We start from the raw sequence: 14,706 nt of genomic DNA, 5'->3' as shown, positions 1-14,706 counted from the left end.
GAGATTGGCCTGTAATTTTCAACTAGGCTTGGGTCTCCCTTTTTGAAGATGGGGATGACTGTGGCTTGTGACCATAGGTTAGGCAAGGAGCTGGTTCTGAAAGATTTTTCAAAGATTATGCTTAGAGGTTTGGCTATGACAGTGGATAGCTTTCTTAAGAAGTAGGCACATATTCCATCCGGTCCAATAGATAGAGATGGTTTTAGATTGCGTAGTGCTTTTTCAACATTGTCTTCTGTGAAATCGATATGTATTAGATCATTGTTGTTATCTGTGGTACGGCTAGGAAATACTGGGCATGATCCATTGCTGTTTACAAATACTGAGCCGAAGAATGTGTTAAAGATGTTGGCTTTAATGGTGTCGTCGTTGCAGTCTTTACCATCAGGTCCTATCAAGGGAGGGATGGACCTTGATCAAGGGAGGGATGGACCTTGAAAAACATGGTAGTAAAGGTTAGCATGTATTGGATGAAGGTGAACTAAGAATCAGCAATGATTCTTCAAAAAATATTATTAAGATGCATTAATTAAGTTGGAAGCAAAGAACATGCTAAAATATTTTAGTCATTTATTTATATGACTATAAGAAATAGTAGTTATTTAGTCCAGTAAATAATATTTATTCTAGTTGATTATTTGTGGCCAGTATTTCTTATAAGTAGATATATTAATATTTCTTAATTAAAAAGTGCAATGAAATAAATAATAAAATAGGTAGGTGATATATTCTAATGTTGTAGGGTGCTTTCTTTATCTTATTAAATTTAGATACTCTGCAAACTCTGGGTAAACACTCACCCTAGTACCAGACCCTGGGAGAACTCCAATCTCAAATGGGGTAGTGCCACCCTATGCAAAACTAAAGATGAAAAGCCCCCAGATCTAGGGAGTCAAATACCCAAGTTAATTGTTAAAGCAGAGCCTGAACCTCTTACTCCTCATCCAGATCTGAAAATCCTCGAGACACTCAATCAGAACATTGACAGCTTTATCAATTAAAACACACACACACAAATAAATAGGGTAGAGATGCATAAAGTTATAAAATAGAAATACCTAAAATAAAAATAATCTAAATTGAATAAAAGATCTTTGTGTAATAACCATCAATTTATAGAATTATGCTTCTATATTTAAAAAAATCTGTCCCATCCTTACGTTATTGTGATTAATCACTATTGAATCATAGAACCTCTTGTATTTTCTTATATTTTAGAAAGCCTGCAGACAGCAGGTTCTGACATATAACCCTAAATATCAAGAGCAGATCACATTTGGAAAAAAACGTTCAAATGTTACTTTCATTTACACTGACAATGTTAGGAGTACAAATTCTGAGAATGATATTTCAGCAAACAGAGGTCCCAAGTGACTTGAATACATTCACAAGGCTCTGAAATATTCAGTAAAACTGCCTTTTCACTTCTGTGGGTGTTAAAAACCTAGATGAGAATTTCCTGCAATACAGGATCATTCTGAAGGAAATTCTGTACTGCCTTCACCAAGCATTGGCAGCAAATCTCTAAGTCACTTGTCAGCTGTCATAGTTCTGATTCAAAATCCCAAATATAACTAAATAATGTACTGAGCTATACCAAATTGTTTTCTATGATCACCTACAAGACACATGGTAAACATCTTTTCTATAACTTTGTAGCACTTGGCTGTCAGATAAATCCTACTGGATATGGCTAGCATTCAGATACTAAGATGTTGGGTACATCTTATGATTTTAATCCTAAACATTAGCTACTTTCCTAATAACGTCACCAAAACCAATATATTGTACTCAGGTTGCCCTTATTAACAACCAAGGCAAATCACATCAACTTGATGAACAAAAGCAAGAATCTGCACTGCAAAATACAGGCAGCAGCATCTCCATTCTTCTTTTCCCAAGCTATGCACACTTAGGAAAAGACTACAATATCTCACTTGCATGAAACTCAAGATAACATTTCTCTCCCTAAAGTAGATTTCTTAATATTTTTTTAAAAAAATCTTTAAAAAACTTTTAATAAATCTTAGTCTTCCATCCTTCTGAGGTGGGTAAAACGAGGACCCAAATTGATGGGGACAATATGCTGATTCAACCAGGGCCCCCCCCCCCCCCGGTGAGCACACCCCGCACCCCCCAACCAAACCACCCCCCCCCGGGGGGGGCGGGTGCCCCCCGTCCCCCCCAAGAACTCACAAAGTCCAAATACCCCCCCCCCCCCACCAAAAAAACCTTCCCCCCCCCACAACCCCCCCCCCCCCCCGCCCCCCCCCCCCCGGCGCTGTAAACCACTTAGAGAGGGCTGTAAAGCACTGTAAAGCGGTATATAAGTCTAAGTGCTATTGCTATTACCAAAGCATCTAAAGTTATAATGCCCTAAAAAAGAATTGTTATTGATTTAAAGGATTAATTTAAAAAATCGATACATTATACATTTGTGATTTTACAAATATTTTAATGGCCTGCTTATGCATAACTGCTTTCTTTTGTAATATAGTCCATCTCTACATATTTTATGTGCTTAATATACACAGCTCAAAAAAATAAAGGGAACACAAAAATAAGACATCCTAGATCTGAATGAATGAAATATTCTTATGAAATACTTTGTTCATTACATAGTTGAATGTGCTGACAACAAAATCACACAAAAATTATCAATGGAAATCATATTTAGCAACCCATGGAGGTCTGGATTTGGAGTTACACTCAAAATTAAAGTGGAAAAAAACACTACAGGCTGATCCAACTTTGGTCTCCTGAGGGATCTCCTCCCACACCTGGACTAAAGCATCCCCCAACTCCTGGACAGTCTGTGGTGCAACATGGTGTTGGTGGATGGAGCGAGACATGATGTCCCAGATGTGCTCAATTGGATTCAGGTCTGGGGAATGGGCGGGCCAGTCCATAGCATCAATGCCTTCGTCTTGCAGGAACTGCTGACACACTCCAGCCACATGAGGTCTAGCATTGTCTTGCATTAGGAGGAACCCAGGTTGGCACCAGCATATGGTCTCACAAGGGGTCTGAGGATCTCATCATAGCCTGGCAGTCAGGCTACCTCTGGCGAGCACATGGAGGGCTGTGCGGCCCCCTAAATAAATGCTACCCCACACCATTACTGACCCACTGCCAAACTGGTCATGCTGGAGGATGTTGCAGGCAGCAGAACATTCTCCACGGCTTCTCCAGACCCTGTCATGTCTTGGCTATCACATGTGCTCAGTGTGAACCTGCTTTCATCTGTGAAGAGCACAGGGTGCCAGTAGCGAATTTGCCAATCTTGGTGTTCTCTGGAAAATGCCAAACGTCCTGCATGGTGTTGGGCTGTAAGCACAACCCCCACCTGTGGATGTTGGGCCCTCATACCACCCTCATGGAATCTGTTTCTGACTGTTTGAGCAGCCACATGCACATTTGGGGCTCAGTGGAGGTCATTTTGCAGGGCTCTGGCAGTGCTCCTCCTGTCCCTCCTTGCACAAAGGCAGAGGTAGCGGTCCTGATGCTGGGTTGTTGCCCTCCTACAGCCTCCTCCACGTCTCCTGATGTACTGGCCTGTCTTCTGGGAGTGCCTCCATGCTCTGGACACTACGCTGACAGACACAGCAAACCTTCTTTCCACAGCTCGCATTGATGTGCCATCCTGGATGAGCTGCACTACCTGAGCCACTTGTGTGGGTTGTAGACTCAATCTCATACTACCACTAGAGTGAAAGCACCGCCAGCATTCAAAAGTGACCAAACCATCAGCCAGAAAGCATAGGACCTAAGAAGTGGTCTGTGGTCACCACCTGCAGAACCACTCCTTTATTGAGGATGTCTTGCTAATTGCCTATGATTTCCACCTGTTGTCTATTCCATTTGCACATTTCACCTGTTGTCTATTCCATTTGCACAACAGCATGTGAAATTGATCAGTATTGCTACCTAAGTGGACAGTTTGATTTCACAGAAGTGTGATTGACTTGGAATTACATTGTGTTGTTTAAGTGTTCCCTTTATTTTTTTGAGCAGTGTATTTTTCTGCAAAGATGCCCTTACGTTTCACCAGACCGTCAAAGGAGTCTATGGTACAAAAAAGTTGTACAAAAGATGGTACCAAGAATTGCTGCTATAAAGCACAAAAGTTAAACTGAACACTCTCTGAATAGCAAATTGCCTTTTTCCCCACCAACCCACTTTTTCATAGTATATCTGGTAAACATTTATGTTTAGTTTGAAAGAGGGTGGGCAAACACAGATTTGTTTAAAAAAGGAACTCATATGTCCACCATTGATCTAATTAATATGGCCAGTCATACCAATCTATACTGTAAGACTAAACCCAACTTCAATTACAGTGAATTGCACAATATCAATATTATAACTTCATAGAAAGAGGACATACAAAATCTAGTATGGGAATGACATAGACTCAGAAAAATATTTAAAAAATCATTTAACTGGGGAAAAAATAGTATTAAAGATCTGAAAGAGAAAAGCTATCAAGAAAATAGTAAAACAGACTGAACCTGGGTCAATGCTATTGAAAAATAGCTTTCAATCTATTCAGGAAGAGACTGCAATTCCTCTGATAAATTCGGGACTTTAGCTTTAGTTTTGTCACTCAAATCCAAGTAGTTCCAGTAGCAGAGAGGCCTTTTGCTGACATTGCTGATTACCAGCTACAGCCTTTCCAGAACAGGAATAATTTAGCCACAATTATTAACAACCACATAACATCCCAACTGCATTACTGCAATGCATTATGCATGAAACTGCCTTTCAAGACCATCTAAAATTTTCAATTGGTAGAGAACGTAAAGGCTATTTCACTGAAGACAGCTGGCCAATCGAATTCTTCTTCCACACTTCTCCCAAATCTCCTGCAGAGATAACATGAACACTCATAAGGTGGTTTGGGGATGTTTGAAGATTAATAAAGCAAAGGATGCTTTATGCACAAGTAGAAGCATGTTGCATAATTCTTATTGGAATACATATACAGCTGCCAGAATTTGAACCATCTACTTTCATACTCCCCTTTCTTGAATTCCAGGGTATCTGTTAAGATATTTAAATTTAGTAGTTACAGCAGTGAAGTTGTACAGTGATCCAGAATACAGTTACAGCTGACTGGCTGAAGAGTGCTGGCTTCTGCATGAGGTAATCTGTGCTGTGATTGGTTGCTGTGGATGTGGAGGGGGAATTTCCCTTTTCCCCCACCTTTTTCTTCTGTGCCCTGGGTGCTCTATGATTTTACCTGATGGTGCTACTGTTTGCCTGTCTATCTTGTTCGGTGTATGTAAAATATATTTATTTTACTTATTTTATATTAAGAGCCGTGGTGATGCAGTGGTTAGAATGCAGTAGTACAGGCTACTTCTGCTGACTGCCAGCTGCCTGCAATTTGGCGATTCGAATCTCACCAGGCTCAAGGTTGACTCAGCCTTCCATCCTTCCAAGGTGGGTAAAATGAGGACCCAGATTGTTGGGGGCAATACGCTGACTCTATAATCCATTTAGAGAGGGCTATAAAACACTGTGAAGCAGTATATAAGTCTAGCTATTGCTAGTGCTATTTATATAAAACTACAAGTCAGTGTCTCTGACTTCATTTGGACATTGCTGCGCAATTCCCTGATAGTATCTGTGCTGATTCTTCTGCGAAAGAATACCAAGAGAGAAATAATTACAAGCAACTACCTGTTCTTGAAAAGGGAGATGCACCACCCTACTCCAGAATCTAATTGGAGCAGTTCAGCAAATCCCTTTCCTCAGAAGATTTTAATTGAAAATCCAATTTCCCCCTTACAATAGTGCTTAAAAGTTTGTGAACACTTATATTTTTCAATGTTACATAAATGTGACCTAAAATTGATCTGTCCTCCACAGAAGTCTTAATCTTGATACAAAGAATCCAATTAAACAAATGAGTAAAAACACAATATTTGTTCATATTTATCTATAAGAAACTATAAGATGCCGAGAACTGCATTTCAAAATCAGCATTCAGTAATCAATAAACTGTCTGAGCAAGCAGTCAGATAGAGAATTGCACAAAATCCACATACAGCATCGACAGGGTTAAACAACAAAAACAACTCAAACCTCATTTGACTAAACCCTTTTTCCTGCCAACTTAATTTTACTGGTTCCTGTTCCTTAAGAGTTTTCTAGGTCAAAATCTTCATAACCAGTTAGAGTAGTATATTGTTTTTCAGCTAGTTATTTATCTAGCTTCCAGCCCAAACTCACAAGAACAAAAAAAAAGTGAACTTCCTTCCCCCTTTCCTCTCATTGGAAGGGCAGTACTGTATTGCATTTAAAAACATAAGTAAAGATTTAACAAACTAATGGAGGGAAATGGTGATGGTTAAACTAGAATGTCCATTATATCTGAATATGCATGCCTATTTTACACATCATTAATTATCTGAACAGGATATTATGCATAGGCAGAAGCATTCATAATATGTATAGTTTGTTGCATCTGAAGCCCAGTAATTTGAGGTCTGTTAAATCAAAGATTTACTGTTCTTAAAATTCCCTAGCTAACCATTAGGCTATTCAAAATTTAGAATCCTCACTTATAGCTATTCATTCAGGTACTCAGGTTTAAAACTTCCCATTAATCTATTAAAGTGTGTATCAGCTATTGAAATATTTTTGTCCCTTTCTACCTGAACATGGAGTAGATGAAAAGATGAGAGTATACCTTGTAGATGAAGATTAATAATAGCAATAGATATGATGTATAGAATAAGGAACAGGAAATATTGGAAAATCAATGGGTCCAAATTTGAAGAATCTTTAAGTCCTTGGGAATGAAACTAATTCATCAGAAAATGTGTTCAGTAATTATTATATTTTCCAAAACATGTTTAAAAATAATTTTGTGTGTTGTCACTATAAGAAAGCAGAAGACTCTTTCATCCATATGAATTAGTTGTATTCTTTTATGGATTCTTTTTTGTTTCATGTCACTGTGTAATATACATTTGTTCTACTTTTTTGTTTTATTCCTGTGATTATATTCAGAACCAATATTTTTCAAAATATTGTTCTAGAAATCCAGGTTTTTATCTGGTATCAGATGCCTTCCACTAGAGTTAACACTAAAAATATATCTCCTTTCTGCTATCAGTATTAATCACTTCATTTAAAAATTGGTATTACAATCTTAATGGCAGGAATAAAACAAAAAGATGGAACCAGCATATTTGAAAATATTTTTCTGGAAAGCTAGGTTATATCCAATATTATGCACCTGGTATCAGGAAATGGCTATTCTGATTAGTCTTATTTTAATATAAACTGTACCAAATTAATTTATATCTCTCAAACAAATGATGTGCAACTTTGCCAGAATGAAACCAGGCTTTCTAAGTGTTTGTTCAGTAGACTTATATACTTCACTCATCCAGCTTCTATCCTGCCTTTTAACTCTAAGCAAACATTCAGATCAAAAGCTTTAACAAAAACCACATTTAAAATAGAACAAATGTTTCAGTATTTTTTTAAAGAAACTCGCAGCAATCTACTTATTACAATATAAACATGTCATTATAATTCATAATTAAATCAGACTTATTGCATTTGCTTTCTAGAGTTTAAAACAATTCAAATACTTTTTACTTTCCTAAACAAAACAGAAACAACAAAAAAGCCAGAAGAACAGGATTTGTTATAAAAATTATAGAAAATGGAGGATGAATAAATACCTTAAAAGTTCCATTCTGGTTCTTCACATAAGAAACTAGAAAAATGTCCACAGGAAGGAGAGCTGATGTTATAAGTGCAATTGCCAAAGCAAAAATAGATGTTATGGTGGAAATTACTTCACTTTCCTGCCTACTCTGATACTTGCGGACATAAACCCAGCAAAACACCAAAATGACCTAAAAAAAATAAGACAAATAATTGTAACAAAGTAATTAATTTCAGCATTCATTTTATTCTTTATATACATACTGAAATAACACTATTTTTCTCAATATGTTTATTTGGAGAAATTTATTCTCTTATTTATTTTAACTTTACATGTTAGAAAAATTACAGTACATAAATATTATTGAAGTGCAGTTTCAACCTATCAATTGCCATATCTCTGAAACAGACCGCATCCTCATCTCTCACTGCCCTTGACTTTTGTTTAGTCAATTATCATCAGTGCAACATAATACACGGACTTTTGTATATGTAGCATCGTATTTCCTTATTTAAAATGTTGATATATTTCTGATATAATAACAATGATTGGATACAGCATCTACTCTTGTAGTACAAAGGAATTCTTGGCTGATCTTAAAAAGTTAAGGCCTGAATAATATTTGAAGAAAGATGCGCAAAAACCCAGGGCTGTAGATTAGACTAGGCAGATTAAAAAATTAAAACAGGAAGACAGCAATGATCAATTCTGTAATTTTGTTACAAAAAAATGCACAGATATGCCAATGAAGCTAGCAAAAGACAAATTCTAATTGAAGTAACTGTTACCTTTTTCAGTTAACTATGGATAAGAATGTAATCAAATACAAAGCAAATGAAAAGTTCAATGTTTTTAATTAGCACATCAGGTAAAACTTTCACTGAACTGTTTGTTGCAGCATATTAGTTTACTAAATAAACCATTTCATGCAACATAATAAGTTTCTGGTTTTGGTCTAACAATCCTAACCCTAATGTATATATGAAGACCACTATTTAACAAACCATGATTATGTCCAGATTTTCCCAAGCATATATGGTCCTCTACTGTCTGACCAGGAAAACTGTCCAAAACTATCCATGACAGAGGCAATGGAATTATACAGGTGTTAAATCAGGAGAAACAGAAGCAGCACATCCTAGCTGCATTTTCTATAAAAGTATCCTGCCTGTATCCACTATTGACTTGAGGTTCAGATGGTTGATACTTTTTTGTAAAACAAAATATATTAATGATGACTTAGCTTATACAGACTTGGGATACAACAGAAACACACGATTTCATACTTCAAACACAGTCCTAATGTCACTGATTTGCAATTTCATGCAGGGCACGCTGCTTTAGAGGGTTTTGATTTTTCAAGACTGCAGGCTTGGAGGGCAAAGCCAAAATAAACCTAATTGGGGTTAATAAGGTGCTCAGTGCTAGAGAAGCCTGACTAAGTTGTGTACTTTATATTACGTTTTTCTAAAGGGTGGGGGGGACGATTCGGTTTCGGGGCTGCGCAGCTCTTCCCGCTCACCCACGACAGAGGCGGCGAGTCTCCTCACCGCGGCATCGGTTAAATTCCTTCCGCCACACACGCACTTTCAAATATAATCCCGACTACTACGGCTTCAGACTCGGCTAAGTTTACCTGAAGAGTAACCCTGATTGGGCAAAGTACAGCTCGTTCCCAAGAGAGTAAAGCCCAGGGTCGGTGCCGAGCATGAACTCAACCGCCTCCCCTGAAACTATTTCGCCCCGAGGCGGTGAGAGAGGGGAGAAGCTTGGTCAGCGGCGAGGAGAGAAGCGAGACAGGGAGGAAAATAAATGGGAAGCCAAAGCGCTGCTTTATTCCTCCTACCAGTAAAGCAAGGCCGAAGAGACACCATCCCGTCACCAGATCCACCTCCGCGGTGAAGGCCACCATCTTTACTTCCGGCAACAGAACAAGCGCGAAGAGGAGCAACGGCTGCGGAAACGTCGCCGAGAGGGGAGGAGCAATTGAGGGGGGAGGGGGAGGCCGTTGCCGTAGGAACCTCCAAGCAACGCTTTCGCCGGAACGCCCCGACGGCATTTGGAATGTTTCAATTGGCTAATGTCATAAAGCGGCAGCCAATGAATGAGAGAAAGCGAGGTTCCTATAAGAAGTGCGCTAAGGCTTTCGGGTAAGGAAAATGTGTTGTTTGGGCTCAGGGAAGCGGGTGGCATTGGAAGGGGCTCGTGATTTAAGATTGGAGTATAGGTATTCCTCGACTTACGACCACAATTGAGGCCAGAATTTCTGTTAAGTGAGTTTTGCCCCATTTTACCACCTCTTTTGGCCACAGTTAAGTGAATCACTGTTAAGTTAGTAATAGTTAAGTGAATCTGGCTCACCCATTGACTTTGCTTGTGGGAAGATTGCAAAAGCTGATCAATTGACCCCGGGACACTGCAAGTGTTATAAATATGAATCAGTTGCTAAACATCTGAATTTTGATCATGTGTCTGGAGAATGCTGCAATGGTCATAAGTATAAAAATGGTCATAAGTCACTTTTTTTCAATGCCGTTGTACTTTCATATGGTCACTAAATGATCTGTTATAAGTCAAGGACTACCTGTACAGATCCTCCTAGGAAAGGTTGCTCACAGGATATCTTTCCAATGCAAGCTTAATTCCAGTAGTATTGATCACTGGCCTCAGTTATCGTGCGTATGTACATACACCTTCCCATAAATATCCACAAATATTTGGAGTAGTTAGTGGGTAATGGGTAGGTGGTGTGTCATTCTTGTTAGAGTGGATCAGAAAGAAGCCTAATCACCTGGCAGCACAGCAGTATTAAAGACGACCATCCTGTTATTAAATCCAGCAGGGTCTGTATAAACCATCTTGGCTTCTAAGGGCTATCCTCAAACACTGCTATCCTCTGTGGGCCAAATCCATTAAAGCTGCTTCATCTTGTTTCCAGAGGCACTTCTCCGTACCACTTTGTCTAAGTTGCTTCTTGCTTTCAGCTCTGCCACATTGAGGAGGGACTGAGGTGTCCATGTTGGAAATGGTGTGTTCTGTGACAGGCTTCTTCGGGACACACTGTGGGGGCAATGGAGCAGGTGGTATTCTGTGTCCTGGATCCCAAGCCTGATGGTTTTGTTCCAGTCCCACCATGTCCACCTTACCCACCCTATTTTGTTTCCTACCATCCCTATGGCCGAGAATAACTTGTTTTCTGGGCCAATTCCCCACCCCACCCTGTCAGCTATTTTGGCCAATTGCAGAAGCTACTCAGCAATTCAATAACCCATAAAGCAGATTGACTGCCACTGTACAGAATAGCGCTGTCCATTTTCCCTTTTCCCTTTTCATATTACTCCCCCACCCCCTTGTTCTTGTGTTCCTTGTTTTGCAGACCTGCAAAGATTGGAGATGTAAGGATTGGTCGGTCACAAAGCTACCAATCATCAGCGTTATCAATATCATAACCAGTGGTGGGATTCAAATTTTTTTACTACTGGTTCTGTGGGCGTGGCTTGGTGGGTGTGGCAGGGGAAGGATAGTGTAAAATCTCCAGTCAGAGGTGGGATTTGCCGGTTCTCTGAACTACTCAAAATTTCCGCTACCAGTTCTCTAGAACTGGTAAGAACCTGCTGAATACCACCTCTGGTCATAACCATGAATTATTGCTAAACCAGTCAGTCACTATATGAGAGATACCTATACACATATGCAAACAATTTCTGCCTATTGCAGTTCACAGAAATTAAAGAGGCTAGATAGATGGACAGATTTTCTAGGATGTCGGTTCTAATACATTTCCTGCTGTTTTTGCAAATCAGTGAATATTTGTTTTTGTTTTTTTTGTTTTTTTTTTACAGCCTTGAGATTGGGAAGCACATGTTCAAAATTGCATAACCTTAATGCTGTCTGACCTGACAATGAGTTTATGCTAGTTTTATCCTTTATGATATGAGCATGGTGTTTTTTTAAAAAGGGATGGGGGGGGTATACTTTTTCAGGGAGAGGTATCAAAGAAGAAGGCTTTGATCCAAAGTAAAGATCCACTCCAATGGAATGTTGTAGTCTAAGGTAACAAAAAAAAGTCAAGTTGATAGTTGCAAGAGCTTTGTCCCATTTTTGTTATCATGTAATTAATGGCAGGGTGACTTTGGTCATGGTGATGACAGGGTCACTTTCTGAGCCCAACCCACTGACCTGTTACAGGGAAAATAGAAGGCAAGAATGTATACCTAAATATATTTTAAGTCAAGATATATATATATATATTTTATTATGGTTGGCTCACTGACTTCGTATGCATCAGTACACCTTCATATTATACTAGCTTAGTGTATCTCAGTAGGCCTTCCTGATATACTTTCCTGGCAGGTTTTGGCAGATGTTAATCACTTTTCAATTTCATCTCCTTGCAGTATATTGTTAAAAAGGCCCCAAAAAGGATTACGGGTGTCTTTGAAGTTGTGATATAATTCACTGAAATGGATTAAAAACAAGTAAATTAGAATAGAATCACGTTAGAACAATCCTGTATTTGAAGAAAACTGATCTTATTTTGGAAAAACTATAAATTATATATCAATCAGCATTTTTGTCAAAACTAGACAATTTGAAAGAGTCAATAATTTAAGCTGGTGAGTAACTTCCTGGAAGAAATTAGCAAGATTTTTCCTCACGTTTGCCTTTGGAACAATTCAACCTAGCAAATCAAAGCAAACTACCTAAATTCTATTTCTAATGCTGTGAGAGAGTGCATTCTGTCTAAAATCTCTGATTTTATGGCTGAATGATATAGCCCAATTATAGGACATACTTAGCTTTTCTGCGTCCCTGGTATAGAATTCCGCAGAATTTGAAAATCTCAGGAAAACTCATGGAAAAATTCAGAAAGAATTAATTTCTTTTACATGATTCCTATGTAAATCTCTTATCAAACAACTGCCTCTCAGTATGATCATTTCATATTATTAAATAAATATGGCATCTCACCTTTGTCTATGTTATATTTGACTAACATTTTTGAATAGATATATACCTGGGAAACCCTGGGAACATTCATAGAATCTAACTGGTCTTGTCTTTGTCTCTCCTCTTGAATGTGGAAGATTCCACTGCTGTAGCAGAAAGGGTGTTGGTACTTACCTGATACGCCCATTCTCTGTACTCCCTTGCCTTTTATCATAGCTATCAGCATCTCCTCCTAATCCCTGGGGGAAGGGAGTGTAAGAGAAGAATAAGTGGCTATAAATGTGTACTGATTATGTTACTTAGTTGGATAATGAAATGTCTGTAAGAAAATAACCAAGCTCAGAGAGCACCAAGGACCCACAGTGTAATTTCTCTAACTGATTAAATTGCTGTGATTAACTGTAGTTTCTCATCGCCAAGGACCTTGGAGGTCTTCTAGTCCCACCCTTTGTCCAAAGCAGGAGTTATTACATCATCCTGAATAAATGAATGTCCAGTCTTTTCTTGAAAACTTGGAGTGATAGAACAACTTCCATTCCGGAAGGAAAGCTATTTCATTGATTAAATGCTCTCACTGTTAGAAAATTTCTTAGTTCCAGGTAGGATCTCTCTTTAACAAGCTTCTACCCATTACTTCTTGTCCTGCCCTCTGCTTTTGAAAATAAGTTGACCCTCTCATCTCTAGGACTGCCCCTCAAGTATTGGAAGACAGCTATCATGTCACCCCAATCCTCCTCTTTGTAAGGCTAGACATACTTAGTTCCCTTGACTGATCATCATACACACATATCATCTTAGTGCTCTTCTCTGCACTCTTTCTAGGGCCTCAGCATTTTTTTTGTATCATAGTGAGCAGAACTAGATGCAGTATTCCATGTGTGACCTCACTAGTGCACTATAGAGTGGTACAGGTAGTCCTTGACTTACGATCACCATTGAGTCCAAAATTTCCATTGCTAAAAGAGGCAGTTGTTAATTGAGCTTTGTCCCATTTTATGACCTTTTTTGCCACACTTGTCAAATGAATCACTGCAGTTGTTGAGTTGGGAATATGGTTTTAAATGCATCTGGCTTTCCCAATGACTTTGCTGGTCAGAAGATTGCAAAAGGGGATCACATGACCTTGGTACATTGCAACTGTCATATTTTGATCAGGTGACCATGGGGATGCTGCAACAGTTGTGTGAAAAATGGCCTAAAGTCACTTTTTTCAGTGCTGTTATAACTTCAAATAATCACTAAATAAATGATTATAAGTCAAAGGCTACCTATACTATCACTTCTTGTGATGATAGTATGATGATATTGATGATATGATGAATATGATGATATTCCCTGTTGATGCAGCCTAGAACTGCATTCATTTTTTTGGCAGCTGCAGCATACTGCTGATTCATAGATAAGCCAAGGTCTATTAGGACACCTAGATCCCTATCACTATTACTACTATTGAGCCAGATAGTGCCTATTCTATACCTGTGCATTTGTTTCTTCCTGAAAATTTGCTGAGGTTCCCTTCTATCCCATCATCTAGCTCATTGACGAAGATGCTGAAGAGAACTGGGCCCAAGACAGAACTACTGTATGCTTCTCTCCAGGTAGATGTAGTTTCATTGAGGGCTGCATGTTGACTGCGGTTGATCAGCCTATTGTGAATCCATCTGGTGGTGGTACTGTTTATCCAGCATTGTTCTATCTCAAAGGTCTTTAAACTTGGCAAGTTTAAGACTTGTGGACTTCAACTCCCAGAATTCCTGAGCGAACATGACTGGAGCAGGAATTCTGAGTTGTAGTCCACAAGTCTTAAAGCTGTCAAGTTTGAAGACCCCTGTATCTATCTTATCAAAATATAGGCTGTGGTCTACTTTGCCAAATGCTTTATTGAATTCTAAGTATACTATATCTACACTATTTCCTGGATCCACTAATTTAATCATGAATTTAATCACACCTTATTTATATAGTACCTTTATTTCTGGATATTCCTTCAGTTTGTTCTTCAGATCCTTGTTTTCTTTCATAAAGGATGCCATTTTCACTGGCTAAGTGGTCATTTTCCTCTCCCA

The 14,706-nt window shown here is 38.7% G+C and overlaps 1 protein-coding gene across 2 annotated transcripts in view; it reads right to left on the bottom strand.

Moving 5' to 3' along the window:
- The window catches only part of LMBRD1 (LMBR1 domain containing 1), a 61,358-nt gene extending 51,738 nt beyond the window's left edge, over positions 1 to 9,620 (bottom strand). For both annotated transcript variants that reach the window (XM_026665228.2, XM_026665230.2), the window contains exons 1-2: positions 9,537 to 9,620; positions 7,704 to 7,880 (exon numbers count right to left, since the gene is read on the bottom strand). In XM_026665228.2, coding sequence (XP_026521013.2) covers positions 7,704 to 7,880; positions 9,537 to 9,602 — 243 coding nt within the window. In that variant the 5' untranslated portion in view covers positions 9,603 to 9,620. The remainder of the gene's footprint in view (positions 1 to 7,703; positions 7,881 to 9,536) is intronic.
- Between the last annotated feature and the right edge of the window lie 5,086 nt (positions 9,621 to 14,706).

Source organism: Notechis scutatus, chromosome 1 (genome assembly GCF_049901735.1).
Source record: "Notechis scutatus isolate UNSWTSFEM ecotype Mainland chromosome 1, rNotScu1.2, whole genome shotgun sequence".
Taxonomy (NCBI): domain Eukaryota; kingdom Metazoa; phylum Chordata; class Lepidosauria; order Squamata; family Elapidae; genus Notechis; species Notechis scutatus.
This window is presented reverse-complemented; position numbering and strand designations above follow the sequence as displayed.